Source organism: Procambarus clarkii, chromosome 85 (genome assembly GCF_040958095.1).
Source record: "Procambarus clarkii isolate CNS0578487 chromosome 85, FALCON_Pclarkii_2.0, whole genome shotgun sequence".
NCBI lineage: Eukaryota > Metazoa > Arthropoda > Malacostraca > Decapoda > Cambaridae > Procambarus > Procambarus clarkii.
The window spans coordinates 20,482,703-20,495,270 of record NC_091234.1 but is presented as its reverse complement, the minus strand read 5'-3'; the positions used below and the strand labels follow the sequence as shown (position 1 = coordinate 20,495,270).

The 12,568-nt window shown below is 38.3% G+C and overlaps 1 protein-coding gene across 1 annotated transcript; it reads left to right on the top strand.

The window, feature by feature from the left end:
• The first annotated feature begins 618 nt into the window (after positions 1-618).
• On the top strand, positions 619-8,507 carry LOC123746689 (dTTP/UTP pyrophosphatase). The gene is made up of 5 exons (XM_045728372.2): positions 619-832; positions 2,024-2,134; positions 2,459-2,589; positions 2,901-3,059; positions 8,093-8,507. The coding sequence occupies exons 1-5, from the start codon at positions 743-745 to the stop codon at positions 8,235-8,237; spliced, it is 636 nt and encodes a 211-aa protein (XP_045584328.2). The 5' UTR covers positions 619-742; the 3' UTR covers positions 8,238-8,507.
• Positions 8,508-12,568: the final 4,061 nt, after the last annotated feature.

The window sequence follows — 12,568 nt, the reverse complement described above, 5'->3', positions numbered from 1 at the left end:
ATATGAACGGGCAGCATAAAACATCCAGTACAAAGTGTGACATTTTAATTGCCAGAATTAGGCTGGGATATCGATATCTTAAGGCAGGTAATGAATCCCCCAATGATGAACATTCCAACTGTAAACTATGTGAACAAGAACTGGGATATACTCTCCAACACTATATCTGTGAGTCACCTGTTATCATTGACTTCAGACCAAATGGTATGAGGTACTTTGAGCTGTGTAATTTCTTCATACACTCAGGAATATTGGAATATATTCTTGCGGTGTACCCAGATTTTGCTAGTGGAGGCTAATTGATCAGCATTACATTTCATGTTCTCTCCTGATTCCATGTATGACTGGCCGCCCTATGAGATGGGGATGTTGGATGAACTTGTAGCTGCCTTTTGATCTACACTGTGTAATCTTTCATACAGAATAGGGTAGTATAAGGTGCTGTGTATACCTAAACTTGTTAATAATAATAAAAAAATCACAAATACACAAGTGTGAGTTTTCATTCTGTATTAACAGTATTTATTCTGTATTATTCTGTATTATTATTATTATTATTATTATTATTATTATAAATGATGATACTTTGCAGTCTAAAGTTACCATAACTTTGTTAAGTAAGCGATGTAAATAATAAACTCCCAGCTTGACGGAGGTCTTCGCCTCGCTCCCAGCTAAACCCGAGGCTTATAACCTAAACTGGACCTACCATAAAGAAGAGATTACCATAGTTACTATAAATATGATACTTCAGCACCTAAACAGTCTGAGAAGCAAGAATATAATACTTGCGAGTGCATCACCACGTCGGAGGGAGATACTGGAGAAAATTGTAAGCACTCCAGTTCAAAAAGTGTATAGAATGTTCAGTTCAAAATGAGTTATGTTAGATATTATTAGCTGTGTTTATGTTATTCCGTGAGTGCTATGTTGTGTACTGGTCTAGGGTAGCATGCTGCTGCACCTTTTCCAGTTTATTGATGTACTTTTAGAGATATGAGCACCATACAACTGCTGCATATTCCAATTGTGATCTAACAAAAGCCATGAACATTTTTTTTAGTATTTCACTATCTGTGTAATTAAAAGCAATTCTGAAGTAGGAAAGCGACGCTTATGATCCTCGCACAATGTTCTTTGTGTGAGGAGTCTTTATGTCCTCTTAGTTTCCTTTCTTGCACTTCAAACTCACACTGTATCTTGTGCTACCCACTCCCCAATATTAGTACTTAAGACATGCAACTTCACGAGTGTAATAATTTACATAAATATATATGAAGTTATGTAAAACTTAAAATTGCTACAAAGTACATCTTGATAAACTTATCTCCTAGATTTACACTGCCCGAAACGCTTTGCGTAATAGTGGCTTTAGACATTGTATGTACTAGCTCTATCTATTAAGCCAACAAACTTTGTAAAATCTCTTTATGTATGTACCTTACCTAAATAAAAATTATTATTATTATTATTATTATTATTATTAAGGATCTGTCCAAAAAACTATGCATCATCATCTTGATTAAGGAAAATATTGGTACTGCTGGATAAGCCTTTCATTGTATTGTACATAATACTTTTCATAATTCACTCTTGTACAGTATTATAATACACTTGAATAAACCTTATAATGAGGTGTGCACTTGCACTGCAGTGCACAGTTATCTTGAGGTTATCTTGAGATGATTTCGGGGCCTTAGTGTCCCCGCGGCCCGGTCCTCGACCAGGCCTCCACCCCCAGGAAGCAGCCCGTGACAGCTGACTAACTCCCAGGTACCTATTTTACTGCTAGGTAACAGGGGCATAGGGTGAAAGAAACTCTGCCCATTGTTTCTCGCCGGCGCCGGGGATCGAACCCAGGACCACAGGATCACAAGTCCAGCGTGCTGTCCGCTCGGCCGGTGTGCTCCTCAGTGTCTTGAGGAGCACACTTAAGATAATTTATTGTGTCCAAGTTGATTCTTGGTCTATTCCTCTTGGATACTCTACATTATATTTGTCATAAAAGCAAATTATGTTTCAGGGTTTGAAGTTGACCATCATGCCTTCAGAGTTTGAAGAAAACCTAGACCCCAGTAGCTTCTCTGATCCAGGTGATTTTGTGATTTCTACTGCACACCATAAAGCAGATGAGGTATTGGTATAGATCTCATAAAATTTACATTGACTATTTTAGAAGAGCAGATATCATTTTAGCAGTACAGTACTATGAAGGTCAATTTCTACATTAGCTTACAGCTGGCAGAACTTCTGTTGTGATATATTATAATTTTAGTGGATCTAGATTTATCTCTTGTTTGATGTAGGTACTGTATATTATTATGAGTTTCAGTCATATATAAAAAAAAAGTCAGTTAATGTTTCTAATTTGTAATTTTGTTTATTAACTGTTTAATAAATAAATTTTCTCCATATAGTCTGATATCTCTAAATGTCTGTTGCATTTTTTATATTTAAGGTGGCTAAAAGGCTTGACCGCTTAGGTTCACCACCAGACCTTGTCATTGGTGCCGATACTTGCGTTAGCCTTAGTGGAAAAGTCTATGGGAAGCCAAAAGATCATGACGATGCTTTTCACATGCTTAGTAAGTAAGTAAACTTACAAGGTTATCTAAATTGTATAGTTTATATTAGTATTACTATTGCTGTTTTTCTGCAATAGATATATGAATTGACGGCATGGTGCTTTAGTAGGGAAAATCATACCTTTGGCAATGCATATTTTGGTCTACTGTATTAATATTGGTATGTTTTATGAAATTGTAAATGTCTTGCAGTCTGTTTTGCTGGAGTAGATACATTTCTTAATCATTCCTTAATGATACACTTCCATCAGATTAGTAAACTATTTTTGTTGCATATTGTTCTTGAATCATAATAACAAACTTTGTGGCTTACAGGTTAAGTGGTAAGGGTCATGAAGTGCTGACAGGAGTATGTTTAATGGTACGGAAAGGAAGAACCTGGCAGGACGTTTCCTTTTCTGAAACCACTTCAGTTCAGTTTGCCGAGTTAAACGCAGAAATTATTAATGCATATATTGATACTGGAGAGCCTTTGTAAGTATAGAAATATAATTTTGTTAAAAAATGAAAATGACTAAAATACAATCTTATATTATTAGAGCTTGACTATCCATAGAAATGTATTCACGAAAAAGGAAAGCTATAATAAAATTATTCCATATTGGTAACTTCCACATTGTTCATACTTCATCAGAATATATTGTCTTGATGACAGTTTACAGTACCTGTTTACACTGTCCATTTACAGAGGATATGTCCCAGTAACTTAGAGATTTGACTGAAAAATACATGTTTCACATTTCTTTCTCTTGATCTTTGCTCTGCACACACGTTTAATAAAGAAGGACTCTCGAGAGTGGTGGACATATATAGAGTTGACCAAATTCCATTAAATGCTGTGAAATGTTTTTATGTAGGCAGTAGTGCAGGTGTAAGAGTTAATGTTGTAATGAGTGGCTGATATATTAATATATGCGTATGTCAGGGTTGTGTGATGTCATCTTGTTTGTTCAATATATACATGGATGGAGGGGTTATGAGGAAGGTGTTAGAGAAAGATGTAAACCTAGTACAGGGTATCACAATGGTCCAAGTCCTCAGCTTAGGGACACAGGTTCAAATCTTGGGGAAGGACAGAAATGGTTGGGCATGATTTCTTTTACCTGATACCCCTGTTCACCTTAAATAGGCACCTGAGAGTGAGGCAATTGGCTTTTTGTTTCAGATATTAGGAAACAGAGATGAGCAATATTAAAGGAGGCAGATTCACCAAGGATTTTATTTAGAGACAATTAACTCAATGGGACAGTGGGAAAGCAAAATTTTGATTCATTAAAATCAAGACATTCTATGAGAAAGTCAGTGACTGTTAGTAGAACAATGTATTTCTGGCAGCAAGGTTCAGGCTACTTTTATTTCAATATGTGCCCATGAGACACAGAAATCACAATAGCATGATGCATCAAATGAAGTTGTGTAAAACCCTGGTTTGTGCCTCAGAGAGGCTGCAGGATCCAGTAAGTTCAGTAGAACTTCGGTTTCAACTCTTATTGCCATGTCATAGCTCAGTCGATTAAGGCAGTGTCTGGGATGCTCCCAGACGTAGGTTCAAATCCTCGTCACGGCCCTTGTGGATTTGTTCATGTGCCCATGAGTTAATCATGTGTGGCCAATGCCCAGCCTAGCCAGAGACATTTCCCACTTTCTGTTATGGTAGCAGGCGGAATGCCATGGGGATATTTTACATTTGTTAGTACGTAATTTATTTCTAATTTAATTTCTATATCTAACTACTTATTCAGGAAGGTAGGAATTGCAGTGTATTGGCTGTTCAGCATGAAAGTAAGGGACAGAAAGGGAACCTCATTCCAGATTAAGTTTACATTATTGCTAGGATGATACAGTAATTAAAAGAGTAAGAGGTATGTTAAAAAGGTACAAAGACAGAATTGACCAAGACAAGTGCCAAGCATTGGTTCTTGGAGAGAGGCACACAATGGAGAAAACTTGGAGATAAAAAGTAGCAAATCAGAGAAATTAGCAAGAAATCCATGTGTATATAAATTGTCATCCACACTTCCGTGGCAATAAACAGTCCATTCACCTGGACTCTTAGGAGTCTCAAACCGTGGACCCCACACGCGTGAGGACGAAGCTCTATCGTCCGAGCTATATTACATCCATATATGTATTCTTGTGAATAAAAGACATATTCATAACAGGAAGAAAGGAAGAGAAAAGGCATAAAACAAGTATACGAATACTCTAGTAAAAAAAAAAAACTTGTCAATTAGTTGTAATCCATTAAATCTGGATTAGGTGGTCACAGGTAAGGCAAGCAAAGAGGAATGGTTTGGAAGGAACATAGATGAGGGATCAGCCATATAGACAGATTCAGGTGAAGGAGACAGGATAGACTGGAAAGGCAAAGAGGACTTGAGAAAGTGGGACTGCACCAGGATGTCACCAGGTCCTGGAATAAGGCAATTGAGCGGAAAGGTCAGAGACAGTCTTAAACCTGCACACACCCTATATTACATAAATTTCCACGTACATAAAAAATCCTACAAATTCTTTATCTTCTTATATCATAAATCATTTATTTCTGATAGTGGAAAAACAAATTTAATCATTTTAGTGTACTCACCTAGTAATGCTTGTGGGGATTGAGCTTTGGTCCTGCCTCTCAACTGTCAATCAACTGGTAGTGGTAGTAATGAGGTGAAAAAATGTTGAAAATGTCAAATTCTGAGAATTAATTTTCAAGTTAACTGCTGTATTTGTAATAAAGTTCTCATCACTAATATCTTCCTGGCTCATAAAGGTCATTGAAATTTTGCGTGGTCCCTGGCATGGGCATCAGTCGATTGACGGTGATGTACCTGACATGGTGCCAATTTTTTTTACCAATTTCCACAAAGGAAACTAAAGCTTTCAGGATTATTTCCAGCATGGCAAATTATTCCAGAGGTCTCCAGTGTTCACTGATGTTCACATAGAATCTTTAGGGCTTTTGAATATTATGAAGGCATGTTAAATTTCCCATCTCCTTAATACTGCACACACACCTAGGTACACTGGCCCCTAGATGTGCCTGGGGCACACCTAGCTGTAATTATTTAATTACATTAGGTAATTACAGGTAATAGGTACACTGACCCCTAGGCACACATAGGAGACAGTCAGCCTAGGTGTGCAGTTTTAAGATGGAGGAATTTTAGTTGCTCTTCTGGCCGGAAAATGGTATGCACGACAGAGGGTTTCTAACTTTAATGTAGCTGGTGATGTTGGCAACATTTTCAGATAGAGGCGTATGTTGGGTTGAAAGAGACTGAGAGGGGGGGGGGTGGTGAACATCAATTGTGATGGAGTAAGACAGCCAAGAAACTGACAGATGGAAAGAAATTGAGAGTATAGATGGACCCCTTAAGGTACTTGTACTAACAATGGGAGTGCTGAGACAGGCAAACGAGTTAGGACTCTACATAGAGGAGGAGAATGCCCAGCTAAAGTTAGGGAGGAAATGACATGGAAGTGGTGAGGATGACTGAGATGGCCACTCATGGCAGCTGATTGTTGAGGGGCAGTAAACACAAGTGCTTCAATTGAGTACACTGTCACCTGAAAAGCGTGTGACATCTGTGGAGATGCCCATGCATTGTAGTTGATGCCTCACTAATGAAAAGAGTATGTGATCCTTGTGTTAAAGGTGTAGGATTGAGTGTTCCATTTTAAGGTGAGCACAGGACTGAGAAAATACAGAACTAATGTAGCCAGCTGGTAGGGCCATGCAGGTGAACTTAATAATTACCGAGTTCGCTACAAATAGGGCAAAGGCCCACGTGATCTTTCAACCAGAAGCACCATGGACAAATTTCCAGTATGTAATGCATTGAGAACATATTTATGGACAGGATAATTTAACCTCTTCCTCTCCATGCACCCTGGCCCAGATACCCACAGAGAATAACTCGTCGTGGGTGACCCCTCCAGCAGGGAGGTGAGGGGAGTAAAAACCTCCCTCAGCCACCTGGGAATGATTGATTAAATACCCCTTCATCCCATCAAGGAGCACCTGTTAGGAATATGGAATCAAGTAGTAATTGCAAGGAAAATTGTGGACGTGTCAAATTGAAAAAAAATGACTGAACTCATGAGCAAGGCATTGTAGAGACTAAATAATTCTTAAGATTGCACATGGTCTCACTCTTTGTTGTTACTATTATTTTGACTATTTTCCAACATAGCAGGATTCAGGATCAAAAGTGCAGTAGCCTTGGATTTAACACTTTCGCTCGGGGATGACGCAGCATTGCGTCATCCGTTTACTGGCGGTAATGCCGGGGATGACGCAGCATTGCGTCATCCACTTTAAAAATTCGCCAAAAATCAGGTTTTTATCCGATTTTTTTGGGACTAGTTTTAAAATGTGCGCCGATGTCTTCCCATTTTCTTTGTTGAGCCTCGTGGCCCTCAGGCGGCTTGGCACATGCCGTGGGCCCATTGTCTTTGCTCCACTGTTGTGACCAATGTCGCCTCCCCTCGCATCTCAAACGTGTGAACATTTCGGCTATTTCCCGTGGCTATATTTCTTACTGCGGCTTTAGAAACTATCTACGCTTACTCCACGATGGATAGTAATCATGAACAAGGCCCTTCCAGGAAGAAAATTGCGAAAGAAAGGCTTGAAAAGGGTGGGAATTGGGAGTGTAGCAGGAAGGCCTCTGAGCACTCACTAATGGCTAACGCGTGGCCCGTCTTCAACTCGTCGGCGGTTGGAGCGTGACCAGGTTTTTTTTTATATATGCTAATGTTCCTCTAGAGAATTTTATTACGAACCCATTGAGACCAAATTGAAAGACCTAGGACAAAAATTGAGGTGACCAGAGTGAAAATAGTGAAAACATTTTATCACGTTTGCGCGCTCCCGGGTAACTCGTTCGCACTTTCTCTGTTTGCTGCGGGTAATTAGCTGGGCTTTTGGAGTTTATATGCATTTAGTGTTGTAGAGAATTTTATTGCGAACACAATGATACCAAATTTAATCTCGTAGAAGGAGAATTGAGGTGACAAAGTTGAAGAGAGTATACACTTTTCGAAATTAACGCGCGCTTCCGTGACACGCTGGGGCCCATATCGCCCTGTCGAGGGGTGGCGCGCGGGGTGAGCGAAAGTGTTAAGGGGCAGAAAGAGGGGGGCCTGACGGCTGAGTGGACAGCGCTCGGGTTTTGTAGTCCTAAGGTTCCGGGTTCGATCCCCAGTGGAGGCGGAAACAAATGGGCATAGTTTCTTTCACCCTGATGCTCCTGTTCACCTAGCAGTAAATAGGTTCCTGGGAGTTAGATAGCTGATACGGGCTGCTTCCTGGGGATGTGTAACATAAAGGAGGCATGGTCGAGGACCGGGCCACGGGGACGCTAAGCCCTGAAATCATCTCGAGATAACCAAAAAATAATCTTTTGTTCCACAGAGGTTAATGTCAATGAAATTCTTAAACATTGTTAATATCTGTTGCTCTATATCTTTCATACTTTTTCTCTTTGTCAAGTTTTTAATCGGCATTGCAGTGACAAGGCTGGAGGCTACGGCATCCAGGGGTTCGGTGGAACATTGGTCGAAGCGATTAATGGTGATTACTACAATGTGATGGGCTTTCCCCTCCACCGGTTTTGTCTTCACTTGGCAAAAGTTATGGATGAACTAGTTCCTTGACTTATTGTAATCTCTTATGTCAATATTCATTTAATTTGAGCATATAGTAAATGTATTAATTTTTTAATAAATACAAACTTATTTATGGATTAATGTTAATTACTGTATTATGTATTAAATAGTATATATTGTATTATGCTGGAAAATGTAATACATTTTTATACACCTCTACTAGTTGTTGCTTACATCACAATGTAATTTTTTGGGCCTATATTTTTGCTTGAAATCTTTTTATTACATACAAATATATTAATTCAGTGTGCTCTCTAATATTTGTTTACTTTGTCCTGTACCTGTACTGTACATGTGGTGGTATATTTCACAACACAAGAACCCAGGTTCCATCCCCAAATTTGACACACACAAGGGGAGAAGGAACATGGTGCTGAAAATTGTATACATTAACATTGATGGAGTAAGATAAAAAATACTGGAGCTAAATGCAGCTGCAGACACCAGAAATTGTTGCACTCATGGAAATGAAACTAGATGATGATATTTTAAATGAGGTCGTATTCCCAAAGGGCTACTCAATTTAGAGATGAGACTGAAAAATCAGGAATGGTGAAGGTATTGCAGTGCTGGTGAAAAAACACCTAAAGGTAAACAAAATAATGATTACCACTCTATGAGAAGTTGACATAATAGCACTGAAAATTTGTAATAAAGGATGATAAACTGATAATCATAAATGCACACAATCTATCGTCATGCAACACATGAACAAATGAGGATCTGGATAATAAATGAGAGGGCCTAATAACAATCATGAGAGAGATTATAGCAAGAACGGATAAAGATAAATCACGACTGCTGGAAGTCGGTGACTTTAACTTGAAATCCATAGACTAGGAGCTATGAACAAAGGATTTCTGGACCTTTAGATTCATAAACCTCATTCTGGAAATAGAGATGCAGAACTAGGAAACAAGATTGGTTCAACAGAAATTGAGAGGGCCAGAGAACTAAAGACACAAAAATGGAATCAATATAGGACTAGGGCAAACCCTCAAACATACCAGCGATACAAAGAACACCACAACAGTGAGAAGAAAGACAAAGAAATTTTGAGAATGGGATACAAAACAAATTTAAAACAGAACCATGCCTATTCTATAAATTCATTAAAATCAAATTGCAGGTAAAGGATAATATTCAGAGGTTGAAAATAGAAAACAGATTCATGGAAAATGAAAAGGAAATGTGTGAAACCTTAAACAAACAGTTTCAAAGTGTGTTTGTGCAAAATTAAATTTCAGAGAACCAGACAATAAGAATAACAGAACAATTGTTATATCGTGGAGTCTGAGTTAGGATAATAATCAAGGTAAGGGAGTTCCACCAAATGGGGTTAGAATACTGGTTCGGTAACAGGGTTGTTGATTTGTGGAACCAATTACCGCGTAACGTGGTGGAGGTGGGGTCCCTCGATTGTTTCAAGCGCGGGTTGGACATGTATATGAGTGGGATTGGGTGGTTATAGATAGGAGCTGCCTCGTGTGGGCCAATAGGCCTTCTGCAGTTACCTTTGTTGTTATGTTCTTAATAGGCCTCGCCCCCCAGGTAAAAAGTTCCCAAATAAATAATGAATTATGAAAGGACTGCTGACTAGTGCAGATAACCTAACCCATGAACCAGATGAGTGTTGGAATCTCCAGCTGAAGTTTTACCCTAATATAATTTAATAACCCTAAAACCCCCAGGTACAACAGAAATAATTTACCACCCCAATCTTACGTTACCTCTCTGACTCCACATAGGCAGGAGACGAGATTTACATACAACAAACAAGTGGTAAAGTCACCGTTTCCTGAAGGAATAATTTACTACGTAAATGAGTACGCAGTAATTATATCAGATACATGTTTAAGGGTCAGTACCTGGATCTAATTACATAGAACCCCAAGGAACACCAACAAAATTACACTTAGAACCAAAGAGTGGCAAGTGGTACGAGTACTTTACTTAATTATAACTTAAGAAGTAAAAGTAGGAGAGAAGGAGGGAACGCCCAGTCAACATCTCCAACTGAACCTAAGGTTGCTGCAGAAGAGCGAGCTCTTCACTTGCCATGTGGCGTGTTGCCTGCTTGATCAGCTGATCATACAGTAACCATTTACTTATCCTCTAATACAATATTAAATTACCACCATGCAGTTGTAAGTATAAATATAACATCCTAGCTTTACAATACACTAACAAATTATTTTCCGTGTAACTACAAAACTAGGAGCATCAAAGTGTTCATACATGCATTGCTTTTACAAAATGCTTCAGAGACGAAGTAAAATAAATGATCAAGGAGCTAAGTAAGAACAAGTTGGCCCAGATGGAGTTTCACCATGGGTTCTGAGAGAATGTGCACCTGAGCTCAGCATTCCACTTCAACTGATTTTTCAGGCATTCCTGTGTACAGGAGTCATAGCAGATGTGAAGAGACTAATGTAGTTCCAATCTACAAGTGGGAGCAGAGAAGACCCCTCAATTATAGACCTGTATCATTGGCAAATGGAATAGTCAAAGTATTGAAAAATATAATTAAATTAAATGGGTAGAACACCTGGAGAAAAACGATATAATAACAGACAGTATGGTTTTCGATCTGGAAGATCCTGTGTAACAAATTTACTTAGTTTCTATGATCGAGCCACAGAGATTTTTACAGGAAAGAGATGGTTGGGTTGACTGCTTCTATCTGGACCTGAAAAAGGTTTTTGACAGAGTTCCACATAAGAGGTTGTTCTGGAAAATGTAACATATTGGAGGAGTGACAGGTAAGCTTCTAACATGGATAAAAATATATCTAACTGACAAAAAAATGAGGGCAGTAATCAGAAACAATGTATCGGACTGGAAAAATGTCACGAATGGAGTACCACAGGGTTCAGTTCTTGCACCTGTAATATTCATTGTCTACATAAATGATCTACCAGATGGAATACAGAATTATATGAGCATGTTTGCTGATGATGCTAAGATACTAGGGAAGATAAGGAACTTAGACAATTGTCATGCCTTTCAAAAAGTTCTGGACAAAATAAGTATATGGAGCACCACTTGCGCAAATGGAATTTAATGTGAACAAATGTCATGTTAAGGAATGTGGAATAAGAGAAAATAGACCCCCACACAACTTACAAATTACATGAAAAAGCTTTAAAAAATTATGATAAAGAAAGAGATCTAGGGGTTTCTAGATAGAAAACTATCATCTGAGAACCACATAAAGAACTTTGTGCAAGGAGCCTATGTTACGCTTTCCAATTTCCGAATTGTTTTTAAATACTGTACATGAATGATGAAATACTAAAGAAATTGTTCCAACTTTTGTGAGAGCAAAGCTGGAATATGCAGCGGTTGTATAATGCCCATATCTTAAGCACATTAACAAACAGAAAAAAGGTGCAGAGACATGCAACTAAATGGCTCCCGGAACTGAAGGACAAGAGCTACGAGGAGAGGTTAGAGGCATTAAATATGCCAAAACTAGAAGAAAACGAGGTGATATGATAACTACGTACAAAATAGTAATGGTAATCAACAAAATTGTTAGGGAAGAATTCCCGAGACTGGAATTACAAGAACAAGAAGTCTTAGATTTAAACTAACTAAACAAAGCTGCAGAAGAAATATAAGAAAATTCACTTTCGCAAACAGAGTGGTAGACGGTTGGAACAAGTTAGGTGAGAAGGTGGTGGAGGCCAAAACCGTCAGTAGTTTCAAAGCGTTATATGACAAAGCATGCCGGGAAGACAGGACACCACGAGCATAGCTCTCATTCTTTAACTGCACTTAAATAATTTTACACTTGGGCATGTTTTCTTTCATCTGATGCTTCTGTTCACCTAAGAGTAAATAGGAACCTGGGGAACTAGGCAATTGTTGTGAGTTGCATCCTGGAGAAGGTCAGTTGTTGGCCTATAGGAAGACCTTGATAAACCTGTTAGGTTTTCCTGTCCCTGACTATGGGGAAACCTTAAGATGGACCATATTGCTAAATATTTAAGGCTCAATACAGTGGTATGGTATTAAATGATGATAAATAGTATAATAGGACAATAGACAATGATATAGACAATAGTATAATGTCTATATCATTTCAACTTCTATTGTAGAAGATAAACATGGGTCTGCATATGTATCTACACTGGAAATGCATTTGGTCATAAGATTATGATTTTTTTTTATAATTTAATAAAACTCTAACTTATGTACCTTCTTTTTGTATTGTATGATTATTGTATCATTCTTTGTTACTTATTTTTGCAATCTCATTCACTATACAATGTGAAGTAAAATGTACTATACAATTTCACAACCAAATCAAATTG